Raw genomic sequence first — 18,581 nt, forward strand, 5'->3', positions numbered from 1 at the left:
GACGGGCGGCGACAGGCGGAGAGCGCGGGACTTGCGAAAATTTCGCTAAGTGTGCAACTGCCGGGGGGTAGAAGGGAGTACAGTCCTTTTAACCCCCCCCTTTTATCCCGGTTCGTAATGTCACCCGGGACAAAAGGGCCTTTTGTCCCGGGTCCCGTCTCCAACCGGGATAAAAGGGGGGCCCTTTTATCCCGGTTGGTGACGGGACCCGGGACAAAAGGCCCTTTTGTCCCGGGTGCCATTACGAACCGGGATAAAAGGGGGGGGTTAAAAGGACTGTACTCCCTTCTACCCCCCGCCAGTTCCACACTTAGCGAAATTTTCGCAAGTCCCGCGCTCTCCGCCTGTCGCCGCCCGTCCGCCTCCCTCGCCGGCCGCCGCAGTCGTCGTCCCACATGCGCCGTCGAAGTCCGGCATTGCGCCGTCGTCGTCGCCCGTCCGCCTCCCTCGCCCGTCGCCGCCCGTCCGCCTCCCTCTCCGCCCGTCGCCGCCCGTCCGCCTCCCTCGCCGGCTGCATCGCCCCTCGTCGCCGGCTCCATCCTCGTCGCCCCTCGTCGCCCCTCGCCGGCCGCCGTCGTCGTCTTCGCCTCGGCCGCCGTCGTCCCGCCGTCGTCGTCTTCGTCCTCGTCGCCGCCCCGGCCGCCGCTGTCCCGCACGCCGCCCGGCCGCCGCTGTCCCGCCGTCACGCCGCCCCGGCCGCCGCCGTCCCGCCGCCCCGGCCGCCGCCCCGCGCGCGAGAGGTCTGCCGCGCCGGCCGGTGCGCCGGGAGAGCTGGCCGTTTTCTTTTAATTTTTAATTTTGTTTTTTTTAGATGGAATTGTAATTTTGTTAAGTTAGATTTTTAGATTTCTAATTTTGTTAAGTTAGATTTTTAGATTTCTAGTTAGTTTGTTAAGTTAGATTTGTAGTTAGGTTGTTAACTACCGTCCCGCCGTCGTGATCGCCGCCGTCCCGCCGAGTAGCTACCGTGAGAGTCGCCTTGTAGTTAGATTTGTAGTTAGGTTGTTAACTACCGTCCCGCCGTCGTGATCGCCGCCGTCCCGCCGAGTAGCTACCGTAGTAGCTTAGGCACCGCCCGTGGTTCCGGTGAACCGCCTCCGCCGCCCTGACCGCCGCCGTCCCGCCTCCGCCGCCCTGACCGCCGCCGTCCCGCCTTCGCCGCCCTTATCGCCGTCGTAGAAATTCGTAGGAATTCGTCAAAATTCGTAGAAATTCGTAGAAATTCATAGAAATTCGTAGGAATTCGTAGAAATTCGTAGAAATTCATAGAAATTCATAGAAATTCGTAGAAATTCGTAGAAATTTGTATAAATTCATAGAAATTCATAGAAATTCATAGAAATTCATAGAAATTCATAGAAATTCATAGAAATTTGTATAAATTCATAGAAATTTGTATAAAGATTCCGGACTTTGTACGATTCATGTTATTTTATGATTTCATTATATACATGTATGATTCCGAACTGTGATTATATACAAATTTGTATTAAGACGATTTGTATGACTGTCATGTATGATTCCATGTATGTTTGCAGCAATAGTTGAAATGGCAGACGATGAGACCGCAAGGTATATCATGGAGCAGATAATCGCTGGTGATGGTAGTGGCGACAACGTTCCACTATCATACACGGATGAAGAGGGCACCCAGGCGGACATGTTCCTCAACATGTCTGCCGATGTGAATGAAGAGCAACAGCCGCAGCAACAACTTGCCGTGGCGGAAGGTTCCGGCGAGGTATATACAACCATTCTTGTATTGTTTCACGCCACCGCTACTAGTATGTACTAATTAACGAATCTTAAACTGTTAGCCCTCCGGATCGACACAAGGGCAGAAGACCCGAGGTCGTACAAAGGTGATGGAAGGGAGGCTTGTCATCACCGAAGTTACAGATGAGGGCAGGCCGGTTGCTCCCGAGAAAGTCGCAAAGAAGTATGTTAGTCAAATCGGGGCAATCGTCCGGGACAACGTGCCTATCAGCATCAGAGAATGGAAGGGCAGAAGCGATAATCCGTACGCCCTTCCAGAGACAGAAAAGAATATGCTGTGGGAAGACGTGAAGAGGCATTTCACATTCCCCGAAGATTATAGCGAGAAGGATGTCAAAGCGTGGACACTTAAGAAGATGGCTACTCAATTCCAGACATTCAAGAAGATGCTGGACACCCACTACATCAAGAAGGGCAAAACTCCAGACTTCAACGCGTGGCCCAAGTTAAGGGACCACTGGGATGCATTTGTTGAATACAAGAGGAGTGAAGAAGGTGTGAAAAAGATCACGACCAACGTTGCAAATGCTAGTCAGAAGGGCTACCACCATCATTTGGGGCGAGGTGGGTATGGCTCAGCAATTCCCAAGTGGAGAAAGATGGAACAAGATCTGATCGAACGGGGAATCATACCTGCAACTATTGAATGGCCCGAACGATCAAAGAACTGGTACTACGCTCATGGAGGCTCCCTAAGCCAAGAGGATGGGACGCTGATTTTCAATGACAGAATACGTGAGAAGACCGAACATCTCATGAAGAACATTGAAGATTCCAAGGCTGGGAGGTTGAGGGTGGACCGAGAAAATGATGAGCTCACATTGGCCCTCGGTAATCCAGAGCACCCAGGACGTTGCCGGGGGTTCGGGGTGGTTCCGTGGAAGTTCGCTTTCCGAGGCGACAGCGCCTCTTACAGAAGCCGGAAGCGAAGAAAGGAACAGATGGAGGAGAACTGGCGGCAGATGCTAGAACAACGAATGATGGATGAAATCAATCGGCGGGTGGCCGACGCAGTTGCGGAGTTGGCGCAATCTGGAGCACTGCCGAATCCTCACACCGCCAGCCCTTCTCAACGCCTCGGGAGCAGTTGTGCTTCTACAGGGGTCCCCGATGCGCAGACGCCCAGGTTACCCGTGGAGGAGCAACGGTTCCCCGTGGATGCCATCACGCAACGGACCTCATGTGAGCTGCATGCACCGGTCGGCAACCTCACTATTAAGGTATACTTATACATAATATTTATGCAATCTTGTCAATTGATCCAGGCCTCGAGATCGGAGTTCAACTTGTTTACTTCTGCTATATGTACAGGTAGCGTACGGGAGTGCGTTACCAACGCTGGCAGGGCAGAGCAGTCATGGCATGGACATTCCAACAGGCTACGCCAGCGTCTGTGTCGAGCAAATAGTAGATGCCCAGTATGAAGGTCTAGAGCTCGACTTCCCGGGAGGCGACGGGGAAAAGACATTGGCAGATGCGCTTCATGGGATCATTCTATGGAAGAAACGCTACATCATTATTTCCCGCACGGAGCCATCTCCTCAGACCTCAAGACCGCTCCCCGTAGATCCCGAGCAGCGACCTTCTCCTCATACCTCGAGACCGGCATCTCCTGCTCCAGGACCGTCGCTTCCATCTATATCAAGGTCTCCATCTCCACCACATCCTGGTGCTGGGAGCGACGACGACAATAACAACACCCCTCCCCGATCACCGTCGCCGGCACCAAGAGCGGCCCCCTCGAAGGAACCTGCAGCACCACTCAAGAAGTCACGAGCACCGCCTCCCAAGCAAAGACAGCCTCGAAAGAAGAAAACAAAGGTCGACCCTGAAGTGGCTCGCAAGGAACGCTTTGAGGCAATGTCTCATGCGGAACAGTGGGCAGAAATCCAACGAGAGGCCAGTGAGTGGTTCAAGAAACAAGCCGAATTAAAAAAGGCAAGGGAGATGGAGCCACCGCCAGTAAGTCGGCGGGATTTAAACTTTTTTATCAGGATGGAGGAAGGAGCCAAGAAAAGGATACCACTCTTGTCAAACTATGAACGGGCTCTAGTAAAGGCTGATGAAAAGGATAAAAGAAAAGGAAAAAAATCATCCTCCAGCGGTTCAGTCCCCGACCTCAGCCATTTATCAAAGAAAGATGCTGAACGGGTAAAAGCAATGCCCTTGGATCAACAAGAAAATATATTGAAGTTCATGGAAGAAACAGGTCTGGGACTTGATGAATGCATAGGGCAAGTCGAGACGCCAACTGCACCGCCCCCTGAGCCGAGATGGCCTTATGAGCTAGGCAAGCCTCTAGTGAAGCCGGCAATGGTACGGAAGCTGTCAACAAAGATGTACGAATTCCATCAATGGTACATGACGGCATCCGCCAAATCTAGGGAGATGATCGGCATGAAGGTAAAACCGATAGATTTTCACGGTGAAGGGGAGAAAGTGCTGTGGCTAGACTTCAAGGATATATACGAAGTGTACCATCATGATGCCCTGGACGTCTCTCTGATCAGCGCTTGGATTCTGTAAGTGTCCGTTTATTATCTCTACATGTAAATTTTGGCGTGCGTCACCGTACTAACTTCATCTTCCATTTCATGTAGGATGCTAATTCAGACATGCCGCCGAGAGGCGTACCTACATGTAGGCTTCATGGATCCATCTGTAGTTAACCAACAACAGATACAATTAGCGCCGGAAAAAACCTTTGCCGAAATATACAATTTCCTACACAAACAAACATTCAAGGATTTCATACTACTTCCATACAACTTCAAGTAAGTGTGTGTATACCGTCTACTTTCGATGTCTTTTTCCTTATCTCTACATGTTAGTTAGCTCTAATATGCATGAACATTTTACGCACGCAGCTTCCACTGGATCCTTATTATAATTGAGCCTGAAAGAAGCCACGTCACTGTCTTTGATTCATTACGGAAAGATCCGGTGGACTACCAAGAATTGCAAGACATGCTAGGCTTGTAATAATTCTGGACCTTTATCTCTATGCAAAAATTTATTTCCTAAATTTTATCCCTGTTACACTATGTCATTCATTATTCTAATCCGCAGCGTATGGAAACAATTCATAAGGACACACAAAGGTCCATTCAAAGAAGATCTTACATGGAACACAGACTTCCCGGTACGTATGAAGTCTGCACATTTATTACATTGTATAACACGAATATTTCATAACTTATTTTTTTTCCGCACTGAAGTGCTTAAGACAGGAACCCGGGAATAACCTATGTGGCTACTACATCTGTGAGCACATGCACAGTTTTTTGGGACCCAAGGGACCGAAGATGACGCCGCACAACTTTAAAGTACGTAAAATAAATATATTACTAGTTAATTATTTTCTAGCTCCTTATATGTATTTGTTCATGTAACATTCACAAATTTCCAAATTATAGATGTTAAATATTCAACAAGGACTCTTGAAGGAAGAAAGAGTAGCGGCAATATGTGAAGGTCTCATTGGATTCATAATGGACGAGGTGGTAAATCCAAGAGGAGAATTTTATTACGATGGACGACAATTAGACACTCCTCTCAGCAACACCACGACGGGAAGATCGTAGGAAGATACTTTGATTTATTTGTATATATGATCGATTTGTACTAATTAAGCTAGTTGAATTGTGTATATGAATTGTGTATAAGGATTGTGTATATATATAGTAGTTGTATAATTACAAATCCCATTCGTTTAAATACTAGTTGATTTAATTCATTCTAAAAAAATCTCAACTACAAGGTTAACAAATTAAAAGGGCCGCGGTACTACTATACGTATACGTGATGCATGCATGAAAAATTCAGGCGTCACCAGTGCCATGCAAGCGCAATTTAGTCCCGGTTGGAATTGAGCCGGGACTAAAGGGGACCCCTTTAGTCCCGGTTGGGAAATCCAACCGGGACTAAAGGGACCCCCTTTAGTCCCGGTTGGTGTCACCAACCGGGACTAAAGGGGGTCCTTTACTCCCGGTTAAAATACCCGGGACTAAAGACCCCCCCCCCCTTTTGTCCCGGTTGGTTTATCCCGGATGGATATCCGAGAGATATGACCCTTACCAACCGGGACTAATGCTCAGTTTTCTACCAGTGGTGGCTAGGAGATCCTTTACTGTTGCTAATTTTTGTTGTCCAACGATTTTGTCGTAGGGGCGATCGGTGTTGAAATCTAGGGCGATCTGCGCCTACGAATAATCGATATATATAACAATTGTCAGTTTACTCCAGAGTTCATTTTAAAGCATCCAATGTTTCGTGCTCATAAATTAGCATGCTCCACTTGGACATGTCACAAATGTATCAAATCGATCTTCTGGTCGTAATCGTAAGAGGTCGAGAGAGGAAAATGTTTCGCCGGCATTGAATGAAAATCAAGCAATTGGTGGAGGTGAACTTGAGTGCTTTATTTTTTTCATATGTCTTTTCTTTATATTCTCTGGTGTATGGATCTTGATGTATCCACTAAATGCGGATGGGGAAGGCCTTGAGAATTTTGATCCAGCCGAACGTGGAAGGCAAAAGGCAAGGGAAAAGCATGCAAGTTTGACTGAAGAACAGAAGGCAAAAAGAGCAAAGCTAAGGAAAAATTACTATAGTAAGGACCTGTTTGGCATAGCTCTAGCTCTTGGTGGAGCTGCTCCACTCCAGAACTCCAGGTGGAGCCAGCTCCACTTCAGAACGTGTTTGGCTATATGAGTGCTCTCAGCTCCAAAAATGACCAATTTTAGTGTGAATATCCATTGTTGCCCCCCAATTCAGACCCCACTTGTCATCCTCTCTATCCCATCTTCTTTTTCCCTAGATAGTTTTTTCCCATTGGTAGTGCGCGTTGAATTGACCCTCAATTGATGACGGCAAGCCCCTGTAAGTACGGGTATTGACCCTGAAAAGGATCCCGTTCATGAGGGATTGACTCTGCGAGGTTCTAGCGGTCTACCTTCTGTAACCTGCAATGGTGCTATTCAACAAGATGAATAGGACCAACCACCCATTTACAGAGTGCGCTATAATGTTTGAAGAGCAGATTGGTGACAAGTCTCAACTGGAAAAGAATCACTCTCTATATGATGATGGCACCATGTTGGAAAAGAATAAGGTCTGTGGTGGGCTGAATGTGCAGACTGCTCCAGAGTCTCGTAGCTGCAATGTAACCTTCCATGATAGAAGTTCAGAAGGCAACCCTTTATCCGAGCAAAATATTGAAACAAACACAACTGACATTCGGAAACATAGTTGTAGTACATCAGTGACATTTGAAGACTCTGGAAAGTTCTATTTCCCAGTGTGCAACTGTACTAAAGCCACTGAAGCATACCAAAAAGCAAAGAAAACTTATATTGAAGCTAGAAAGAAACTAGCTGCTTTCCTTGGCACAGAGCAATTGCTCAAGCAACATGACGAGCAGCAAACTGGAGTGCTTCCAAGAGCTGCCAACGGTGAGGGTCAATTGAATGGATGTGATTCAACGCCGACTCGGCATGCCCCTACACCTGTACCCCAGCGGCATGCAGGTGGCGCTGCCGCACGCGTAGCCGACGTTGCCCACGAGCCGGTCGTCTACAGGTACTCGTCCATGAGCCCGACGGTACTTGCCGCCCCTGGCCGGTGGGGCAGGTACTCGACGCCCCTTGCTGGGACGGGCATCGCCGGGCGGCCACCACCGTGGAGGTCGAGGGGGAACTTGGGCCGGCCGTCGAAGGTGAAGAAGCCCCCAGTGGCGCTCGAAGTTTCCCGGTGCCACCCTCTTGGCGTCCTCGTCCATGAGCCCGAACAGGTGGAGGCGGGCGGTCTCAGCGGCGGCGGGCTGGTTCGGCGGTGGAGGCGGGCTGGTTCGGCGGTGGAGGCGGGCGGCCTCGGCAGTGGCGCAGCCAGGCCCCGCGGGCGGCCGGCGGAACTCTGCGCCCAGGGGATAAGGTGCGGGGTGTTGGGAGGAATAGAAGCGAAGCGTTATTTTTGTGTAACGAGTCGCATTGGTGGGTAATTACCCACCAACTCCACGAGGGGGTTCAAAAGAGGGGGTTTTGGAGCAACAAAAGAGGTGCTCCAAAACTCTACCCCCATTTGCACTACAACTCCATGGAGTTGGCAGCTCCATGGAGTTTTGGAGTTAGGATGTTTGGCTAGATTTTTTGCTGGAGTTGCTGGAGTTGTGGAGTGGAACCATGCCAAACAGGCTCTAAGAAGGCCCAAGATGGAACAACAACTACGGACCAAGCTACTGCCGGCACTTTATTTATTATTATGGTATATGGATTTATTGTTTTGATAACCATCATAGAATCTACTATCATGTCAGGACCATCAAGGGAGTTGAGACCAGCTTGTGAAATGACAAGCACCGGCGAAACAGATGCCTATAATGGAATGCATAATCGTACCAACCAATCTATTATCACACGATCAGAACCATATGAGGCATCCAGTATTTTTAGTCTGCGTGATAGTAGCGAATCTGTGCAGAAAATTTGGAGCTGGTTGGGTGCAATTATATGTCAATCGTTTCATGCACATACCGATGGAGCTGCAGGCTCAGGTGTCGACTCTATCTTATACCGACTAAGCTAATTTCATGGACTGTAGGCTGATGTTGTGAATAAGCTTAATGCGCATGCGAAGAGTATTTTCTAGCTGTGTCACATTTGCACGTAGTGATTGTTAATTCATTTGATGTTGACAACAATTTGTTATAGCACTCTTAAGGGTGTCAGCGCCTATATGCATGGTCTAGCCATGTATACTAAGGGATGTTGTATTTTATTAATAATTTCCCCCTTTGCTAGCATGAAATTGGATAGACACCTGAGCGATCTATATGAAAAGAGGATGAAGTTTTTACAAATCCTATATGAATAACGATCGTGATGGTTTCATCTGGTCCAAGTACTTAGGCAACTTAATAAATAGTTTAAACCTTGATTTAATAATATATTTAGATAATTTATGTGACTTTGTCATTTACCCTAATTAAATAAACATATCTGTACTACTATATCCGTTTATGAATATAAATCACGTTTATAATTCTTTTAAACATGTGCATGTCGCACGTGCATTTTTACTAGTTCAAATAAAGCATTCTATCTAAACCTTTTTTTTCTCCAATCGCAACAGGAAAGTTGAGATATGTCAGTATTCAGTTGGCAGAATGCTGTTTAGTCTATTATGAAGATATGCTTACACGTGTACTTCCTCTATTTCAAATTGCAGATTGTTATAAATTTTCTACATACATGATTTTTAAAGATATAGATCTACATTTTGAAGCGGATGGAGTATTTGTCAATAACAACATGGATATTTTGGTGTAAACTTTTTTGTTCTGGTTGCAATGGATGGCCACTCACCTAGTTGAATTCAAGGGATATATGATGTACTCGTGTGATTGTCACGTTGTCACTGCTCCCTCCATCTCAAATTACTATTCATTTTGACTTTGGTTATTAATATATACCCAAATATATACTATGTCTGGATATATAAGTAAAAGTTATTCTAGGACAAAGGGAGTACCAAGCAATAATAATAACCAGTCTACCATGAGATACCTCGAGAGGGTACATACCATTAATATATATTTGAGACCAATGCTAGTACTTCCGTCCTGGGCACTTTCCCTTAAGTATATATGCCACTATTATGAGCAAGAGCTGCACTCAAATGGGGGAAACTAGAGATGGCAAGTAAGTGTAGGCGTGAAAGAACGAAATGAAAAAGGGGTGTAAAACATCTTATGTTGGAAGGCACCAGGAAATAGCCTCTCGCAGTCAACCGCTGTTCTTCATCTTCACCCATACCTGATCGGTAGCTAGAAATTGATATGGTCTGTCGATTTCTAGGTGCCAATGTGGCCCGGGAGAAGATCCACACGTGTAGGCGGCAGCTGAGTGCATGGAGCTTCTTGGTTTCTCACCCACCATGATGTCCCTCTAGCTGCTCGACCCTGGGACTACTTTCTCTATCCTAAAAAGAATGCAACTTTCACTTCCCGAGAACTCAACCAATTTTAAATTTCATCAAATCTATACAAAATAATACTAACATTTATGGTACAAAATAAATATCAATAAATTAATCATGTAATATATTTTCATATTAAATCTATTTGGAGACGTGAATGTTAGTACTTTATTATAAATTTAATCAAATTTGAAATTATTTGACTCTTCGAGAAACGAGAGTTGCATTAATTTTGGGACGGAGGGAGTATGTTTTGCTTGAGCATTGGAAGGTGGCCAATATGGCCCTGCATGGGACTATCAATAATGTGCATGGTTTGGCCACAAAATGATATAAATATGCATGTCTCACTCACACGAGCCAAATAAGCATTATAATATAAGGATTAAATATTGTCTAGTAACCCCAAATAAATATAGTGGCATATCTTATCTGACCATCTCGCTAGTCATGTAAAAATGTTACAACATAAAGGTTAGAATTTCTTAGTGAGCTTGGACCATATCTATGTAATTGGACCTTGATGAGTGGTAATTTATATACTATTTTGGTTTTGGGTAACCCGACATGTATATGCGGGTAAGGTTTCTTGCCCGTGGGCAAGAATTCGTGCCCGTACCCTTTGATATGAACCCGCTAGGGTTGATTCCTGATGTTTCGATGAGAGGTGTGGGATAACTCGATTGGTGGATGGAGACGACGTTCACGACCCGATTACAGCCTTCTAAAGACGTTGCGTTTTAGCAACCGATACACCACCTCCAATGGCTGCCGCGATCTTATGGAGCACGTCACCTGACCACTAGGGCACTTGTCCTGCAAGCAATCGAAGAACTAGCAAAAATAAGTATAACAAGTACTGAATTACTAGATGTAGATGAAGGTTTCAAACTCAATCTCAAATAAGGTGGGGTTCCGAAGATAAGAAGACGAACGGCTGATCCAGCACGTGCGCTTACAAGCAAGTAGCGAGAGCTAAACTTGATCTAAACAAAATCCAATTGTTCTTAGTGATGGCTAAGTAGTATATAAAGGTGGGAGGATGACCACCAGGGTGTTGGGGTTATGCTCCAACCCTAAGATCATTGGACCAAAATAAGGCGACGCAACACCTTTAGACAGAAAACCTCTTTATAGTAATTGAGTTATTGCGGCCGCCTCAGAACAGATATGGACTTAAGTCCAGATCCATATGAAAATAGACTTCATAAGAATTCCATGAAGTACTTGGATGCTCAAATCCGAGTCCGTATGCAACCGTGGTGACCATCACAAATTGGTGTTGTCCTGCCGTTCGAATCCAGCATGCGCGAATCCTTTCCCGTTTCGATCTTCTCCCTGGTTCCTAACCAAAACAAGAGTGCGCGTGTCTCCATGGTATAAATATGATGGATAGGAACTCAAGAGTGAACTTACTTGATGATTAAGTTGACGAGCACGGGCACGAATAATAGGATCAGAAACTAGTATTTGTGTCGGCTTGAATGCATCGATGATGGTGATGTCCTCATCATCCTTACCCATAGGCGAGAATTGATGCTATGCCCTCGCCCATCGGGTACGAAACCCATGGGGAAGAATTTAGGCCTTGTTTAGTTGCCCTGAATTTGGGTGTCCAAAATTACTGTTGTAGCACTGTAGCACACTGTAGCATTTCGTTTGTATTTGTGAATTATTGTCCAAATATTGACTAATTAGGCTCAAAAGATTCGTCTCGCAAAGTACAACAAAACTGTGCAATTAGTTTTTGATTTCGTCTACATTTAGTACTCCATGCATGTACCGCAAGTTTAATGTGACGGGAAATCTTCTTTTTGCATAGTGTCAAAATTGGGAGTTTGGGTGGAACAAAATTGGGCTAGGATTCAGCGCCGATAGATTGCTAACTTGTCTCACGTATCATCGCTGTCGTAAATGAATCTAGCTAATATTGGCTTGCCATAACATGCATGTCGATATCATTGTCCCTAGGACCCATTTAAGCGCGAACTGGTTGGAAAAGGATTTATTTGTAGCAGAGGATGTGGGAACATTTTGCATTAGAAGCTAGGCTAAGCAAATGGTTCAACAATGATGCAGTATCAACGCCTTTTTTCCTTATTGGAACAATAGAGCTTAACCTTTTCCACTTAATAAATTGGATTTGTACGATCATTCGACATAATCACCCTCAACATTCAATTAGTTCCACTTTTGGTTCTAAGTTGACATGTCGAATTCCATAACTAATGATGATAAAACTCAAAATCAGGGATCATACTCAGAGCAATCAATACAATTCATATTGACTGTTGCGTGTAGTTTATGTGTCGATAAATTTAGAGCTTAGCATTCCTTGTTTTTCAACTATGGCACTATTTAGTTGTTTTTCAACTATGGCCCTATTTAGAACGAGGGTCGGCTAAAAATTAGCCCCTGATGATCCAACGGGAGAAGTGGGCTAAAAATTAACCAACCTCTAACTAAACTTTAGTTCATTAGCCCTCCAAATCTAACTAATAGGGCTAATTTCAGACAAGAACGGCAAAAGACAAAAATACCCTTCCACTGCAACCTTATAATTTTTTTCTCATACACACCCTAAGGATAGAATGGACTTTCACTTAATAAATAGGCTAAAAAATAGTTCTAATAGGGTTAATTTTAGCCATCTAAAATTTAGATGCCTAAATTTTGATCAGAACCAAACTTTATCCATGCCCTGTATATTTGAGTTCATACTCTACGAGCTCGATGCATCTTTGCCATGTTAGAACTCGGATACCGATTTCTGAAAGAATTCCACGTCCTTATTTCGCCAAACAACAAATTCCTGGTCCGGTGCACCATCTTCTCCCCTTGTCCTGCTCCCTCCGGAGTCCGGATGTTCCAGAAGCCGCCGCGCGCCGCCACGTCACGATCCCCCCATCCCCTCAGCCCCGTCCCGCTCGGACACGTCGGCTTCCCCCACGCGTCCCGATCCCCTCCGTCGACGGACGTCCGTGTCCGATCCGACGGCCCCGGGCGACGAGGGTTTTGCCCCGGGGGTACAAATAGCGCCTCCTCCCCCGCCGCGCCGCCTCCGCGCTCTATTCTCTCTCCTTGCGACGCCGCCGTTGGGAGCCCTGCCCTGACCCCGGGAGAGCCCCCAACCCTTATCAAACCCTAAACCAGAAAACTATCCCCCAAAAAAATCCGCAAAAAAACCAGAAAAAAAATCACCACCTGATCGGAGATGGCGGCGCAGGGGCAGGCGGCGGCGGCGGCGGTGTCGGCGGCTGCTGCGGCTGGATCTGCGTCCGAGTCCGGCGGCGGCTCCCCGGCCGCCTCGGCCGCGGCGGCGGCGGCGTTCCCGGCGACCTCACTGTACGTGGGCGACCTGCACGAGAGCGTGCAGGACGCGCAGCTCTTCGACGTCTTCAGCCAGGTCGGCGGCGTCGTCTCCGTCCGCGTCTGCAGGGACATCAACTCCCGCAAGTCGCTAGGCTACGCCTACGTCAACTACAACAACCCGGCTGACGGTGAGCCCCCCGTACTCCTCCCCGTGTTTCCGATCTGTCGGTTAGGGTCCCGGTACAGCCGGTTGCGATCGGCTCCGCGCTAGGGTTTGGGGAAGCCGCCGGATTTGGCGGCGGTTAGGGTTTAGACGCCCAATCCCCGATCGGTTGGCTCGATTCGGCTAGGTTTTGATGCATTGTAGTTATCTAGCCCTATTGCACGGTCGCAATCATGGTTTCCTCTAACATGTTGCTTGTTTTGATGCGTTGCTGTGATTGCAACATGTTTTATCGGTTGGGAAATTTGGGTACCCCGTTACTGAATGTTGGCTGATTTCCTCTTTGGCCAAGTTAGGTTCTGATGGTTGATTTCATAGGAGTAAAAAAATGTTTCTTGGTTGCTTATTCTATTTATTGCTGTTATGTCTTTATCAATATGCTAGGGTTTCCTTATAAGGTGCGCTGCTGTTCTGTGGTGCAATGTTTGTGGATTTGTACTGCAACCCTTGGTCACTTAATGTATGTTATATGTTGGCTTCAAAAGAGTATCTTTTGATTACTGGCAGCAGATCTTTAGGATTGTTGCTTTGTTTGATGTGTTGGCTGTGATTGCAACATGTTTTGTCTGTGGTGAATTTTGGTTTCTTCATACTGTTTATCTTGAAGTTTTCCTCAACAAGGAGCTTGGGTGCCCCACCAAAATCACTTATTACCTGAGCCTCTATATCTTGTGAGATAACTTGATGCGTGCCTATGTATGTTTAAAGGAGATGGTTTTCTTTCCTGTGAAAGTTCTTACCATGCTGTTCATGTGAAGGTAATGGGAATTGCCTTGCCTTTCTTTCCCTGTTCTGGGAGATGTTGTTGGCTAAGTTGTGCCTGGTGGCTAATGGATATCAGTCACTTAAAAAGGTTTCTTTTATTGCTTATATAGGGATATTTGTGTTGTTGCATCTTCATTCAATATATATGCTGGTTTTCTTGCAAGATGTGCTATCTGTTGCACAATGTTTGTTCGTCTGTACTTCATCCCTTGATTTACCTCAAAAGTTTGTTATGGGCTGCCAAACGAACTCTTTTAATTACCCCCAAAATGTAATTTTGAAAACTTATTGCGTGCGACCTTGCCATGCGTGTGCTGTCCTGTAGATTTCCGTATAAATTCTTGAAGTGTGGCACATCATTAGGGGTTGCATGCTTTCTGACTCACTTAATTTGCATCTGGTACTCTTGTGAAGCATACTTATCTTCTTTATGGTTTTGTACTGATTAAAAATCTATTGCAGCTGCACGGGCCCTTGAACTGCTTAACTTCACTCCTATCAATGGAAAGCCTATCAGGATCATGTATTCTAACCGTGACCCCAGCTCGCGCAAAAGTGGTGCAGGAAATATATTTATTAAGGTGTGTACCAAATTTCCGTGCCTCTTTTATGCTCCTATCAGTTCTTATAATGGGTTTTATCTCTCCTGTACCTTTATTTGCTTGGTTTAGCAGATGGTTTGCTGCTAAATTCCTATGCGATGTCGACTTTCCAGTTATGAATCCTGACCTTCTGTTCTATTTTGCAGAATCTTGATAAGTCAATAGACAACAAAGCTTTGTATGACACGTTCTGTGCATTTGGGAACATTCTTTCATGTAAAATTGCTACAGATCCTTCGGGAGAATCAAGGGGCTATGGCTTTGTTCAGTTTGAGCGGGATGAATCTGCTCAGTCTGCTATTGATAAGCTCAATGGGATGCTTATCAATGACAAGAAAGTGTATGTTGGACCATTTGTCCGCAAGCAGGACAGGGAGAATGTCTCAAGCAATGTCAAGTTCAGCAATGTTTATGTGAAGAATCTGTCCGAGACTGTAACTGATGATGAGTTGAAGGAAATGTTTGGAAAGTATGGAACCATAACTAGTGCTGTTGTTATGAGGGACAGTGATGGGAAATCCAGGTGTTTTGGATTTGTCAATTTTGAAAATGCAGATGATGCTGCTCAGGCTGTTCAAGAGTTGAACGGCAAGGTATTCAATGACAAGGAACTGTATGTTGGAAGAGCACAGAAGAAGTCAGAAAGAGAGATGGAGTTGAAGGAGAAATTTGAAAAGAATATTCAAGAAGTTGCTGAGAAGTTCCAAAACACTAACCTGTACCTGAAAAACTTAGAAGACAATGTTGATGATGAGAAGTTGCGTGAACTGTTTGCTGAGTATGGCACTATTACTTCCTGCAAGGTCTGTTTAACTGGCTAATTCGCTAATAATATGCTTCTTAGGTTTGGTTGCTGACAGGAACTATGTTGTAGGTTATGCGGGATGCGAATGGTGTCAGCAGAGGGTCAGGGTTTGTTGCTTTCAAATCTGCTGAAGATGCTAACCGAGCTGTAAGCTTTGTTTGTGTCCATATATTTTGCAATTCTGATTTGATTTGACAAATTGATAAATCATTTTCTTGTCTTTAACTGTGTACAGCTCACGGAAATGAATGGCAAAATGGTTGGAACCAAGCCCCTTTATGTAGCTCTTGCACAGAGAAAAGAAGACAGGAAGGCAAAGCTACAGGTAAATATCCGACTATCTGAGGTTAAGCTTGCTGCACGGTAATGTTGCATCTGTGCTTTTTTGTATGCTCTTTCACAACACAGAATCTCTTGGTTGTTTTCCTCGCATAGTTGATGAACAAGTCTAGCGAATATGCCTATAAGATATGCATCACCGTATATTGTATTTCACATGTTAATGCACATGCTTGTTTATGATTAAAAAATGTTACTTTTGTATTTACTTAAATTCTTATGAGATCGCTCGGCTAGAAATTTACAGCGTATTTTATTTTGCAAATGTCAAACTTTGACCAACACTTGATCAAATTATGATATATTTGTTGAGCAAAATTTATACAGCTAGATTGATATTTCAAATTGCTATCACCCAATGTATATATCAGTATAAATCAATGGTCAAAGTCTAGCTTTTGAGACCAAGCCAAAATAAAATATACCTTCTGTTCTTGAGCAGAGAACTGTGCATTCTGATAAAATTGGGATAATAGTTAAGACTTATAATGGTTACTGCATACTTTTTGGTTGCTCAACATATTTGGCTTTTTTATTCTTGTTTATGGGTTGATTAGTTTTATGCAAGCGGGAAAGCAAGTGATGTATAATAGCTTTGTGGCATCAGAATTACTAAAATCCTTTTGAATCTGTACACTTTTTAAATGTCAATTCAATTCCAACTGTTTTGGCAAAATTGCTGTGACTCGCATGATCGTTTTGTGCTGTTTTATGTTCAGTGTTCAGTTAATATGTGTTTGCTAGTGTTAATGTAATGTACTTTTGATCCTCATAATATTTGCTCTGTTGCAATCTGCTATGTAAGTTCAGTACTAATTTACTTATCATTTGCAGGCACAGTTTTCACAAATGCGTCCTGTTGCCATGGCACCCTCTGTAGGTCCTCGCATGCCCATGTTTCCACCTGGTGTTCCTGGAGTTGGTCAGCAGCTGTTTTATGGTCAGCCACCTCCAGCCTTTATCAACCCTCAGGTATTATGTTGTTCACTTTTATGATGTATATATATGCTGCTTGGTGTATATGATAATTTATCTTTATTGACATGAAATCTTGTGTAGTGTGTGTACAAAAGAAATGCTGATATAACCTCCTCATGGTTTCCATTTCTTCTATTAAAAGCCTTAAAGATTAAGAAGAAATTAGCTGCTTAGTGTTTGCTCCATGAATTAGCTTAGCTGCCCCGCCCCCTCCCTAATGTTTGCATCCTAGCTCCATCCCATTCTTGACATACACTTGCTTGTTGGCTTCTTTGTTGTGAAAGTTTGATGAATACAAATGAAAATTCATTGTGAATAATTCTTTATTGATAGTTTATATCTTTTTTTTTTTACGTGATGAACATGAACCCATCTGTTTTTTCTTAATATTTGTGGAACTGATAAGTGTTGTGATGTTTTGTTAGGCTGGGTTTGCCTTCCAGCAACCTCTGATGCCTGGGATGAGGCCTGGCGGTCCAATGCCAAACTTTATGATGCCGATGGTTCAGCAAGGACAGCAACCACAACGTCCTGCTGGTAGGCGTGCTGGTGCTGGTGGAATGCAGCAACCCATGCCAATGGGTGGTCAGCAACAGGTATGCTGTATTGCTCAAATGCATTATTCAGTTTCATTCGTCTTTTGGAGAAACAGGTGGTAGAGTTCGTCTTTTGGAGGAACTGGCCTGACTTTTCTGTATTATGCAGATGTTCCCTAGAGGTGGGCGTGGCTACCGCTATCCCACAGGACGTGGAATGCCTGATCCTGGCATGCATGGTGTTGGGGCTGTGATGCCATCTCCATATGAGATGGGTGGGATGCCAATTAGAGATGCTGGTGTGTCACAACCTGTTCCAATTGGGGCCCTTGCCACTGCTCTTGCTAACGCACCACCGGATCAGCAGAGGCTGGTATGATATCGAGCCTGCGATTTGTTGGTTGGACTTTTTTGTTAATGAAGGGCTGATGGTGACTTTGTAATGTTTGTTGTAGATGCTTGGTGAGAACCTGTATCCTCTAGTTGACCAGCTGGAGCATGAGCAGGCTGCCAAGGTGACTGGCATGCTTTTGGAGATGGATCAGACAGAGGTCCTGCACCTGCTGGAGTCCCCAGATGCTCTCAAGGCCAAGGTTGCTGAAGCCATGGAGGTCCTCCGCTCTGCCCAGCATCTTCAGCAGACCAACGCCTCCCCTGAGCAGCAGCTGGCCAATCTGTCGCTGAATGACGGCGTCGTCTCCAGTTGAATGTCTCCGATGACTGAGTGATCGAAGACTGCTGGCAATTTTTGCTTGATACCATCCTATCTAGAGTGCAATGACTTGGTTTGCTTGGTTATTGGAGTTTTAGCTTGCTCTATAATTAGCTGAACTAGGGGTTGGTCTAGTTTTGTCGTGGATTGGTTATTTTGGTCTTATGGATATGTTGTTTCGTTGAAGCTATCGTCGTGTTTATTACCGTTGTTGCTTTGTTGAGCGTCGTTCGTTGTGGGTTTGGTTGGATGAGCAGGTTGTAGACTTGTAGTGGCCCTCCTGGACTGAGAGCCAGCGTCCCTATGGGGGCTGTGTCTGAGCTCAGCCACCCAGCTATGGGGCTGCAGGGTACTTCAATAGTTAGGTCTCGCGATCACAAAACACATGCACGTTGACTCTGCGAGGAGACATGCAACTCAAGTTGTTTCTTACCATATGTTTGATTCTTGGTACAGAGCTTCCTCGTAGGGTTAGACTTAGGAGACTGGATATAATTAATGTTGCAAAACGCAATATAGCAGAGTGCTCCTAAAAAGCTACAGGTGCTCTCCTAAAAAG

General features: G+C 45.2%; 1 protein-coding gene across 1 annotated transcript; it reads left to right on the forward strand.

The window, feature by feature from the left end:
- Positions 1-12,799: 12,799 nt before the first annotated feature.
- Positions 12,800-18,239, forward strand: LOC101772489 (polyadenylate-binding protein 8). The gene is made up of 9 exons (XM_004956260.3): positions 12,800-13,250; positions 14,513-14,631; positions 14,799-15,455; positions 15,527-15,604; positions 15,693-15,782; positions 16,631-16,768; positions 17,200-17,370; positions 17,480-17,683; positions 17,766-18,239. The coding sequence occupies exons 1-9, from the start codon at positions 12,965-12,967 to the stop codon at positions 18,015-18,017; spliced, it is 1,995 nt and encodes a 664-aa protein (XP_004956317.1). The 5' UTR covers positions 12,800-12,964; the 3' UTR covers positions 18,018-18,239.
- The last annotated feature ends 342 nt before the right edge of the window (positions 18,240-18,581 follow it).

Source organism: Setaria italica, chromosome II, assembly GCF_000263155.2.
Source record: "Setaria italica strain Yugu1 chromosome II, Setaria_italica_v2.0, whole genome shotgun sequence".
NCBI lineage: Eukaryota > Viridiplantae > Streptophyta > Magnoliopsida > Poales > Poaceae > Setaria > Setaria italica.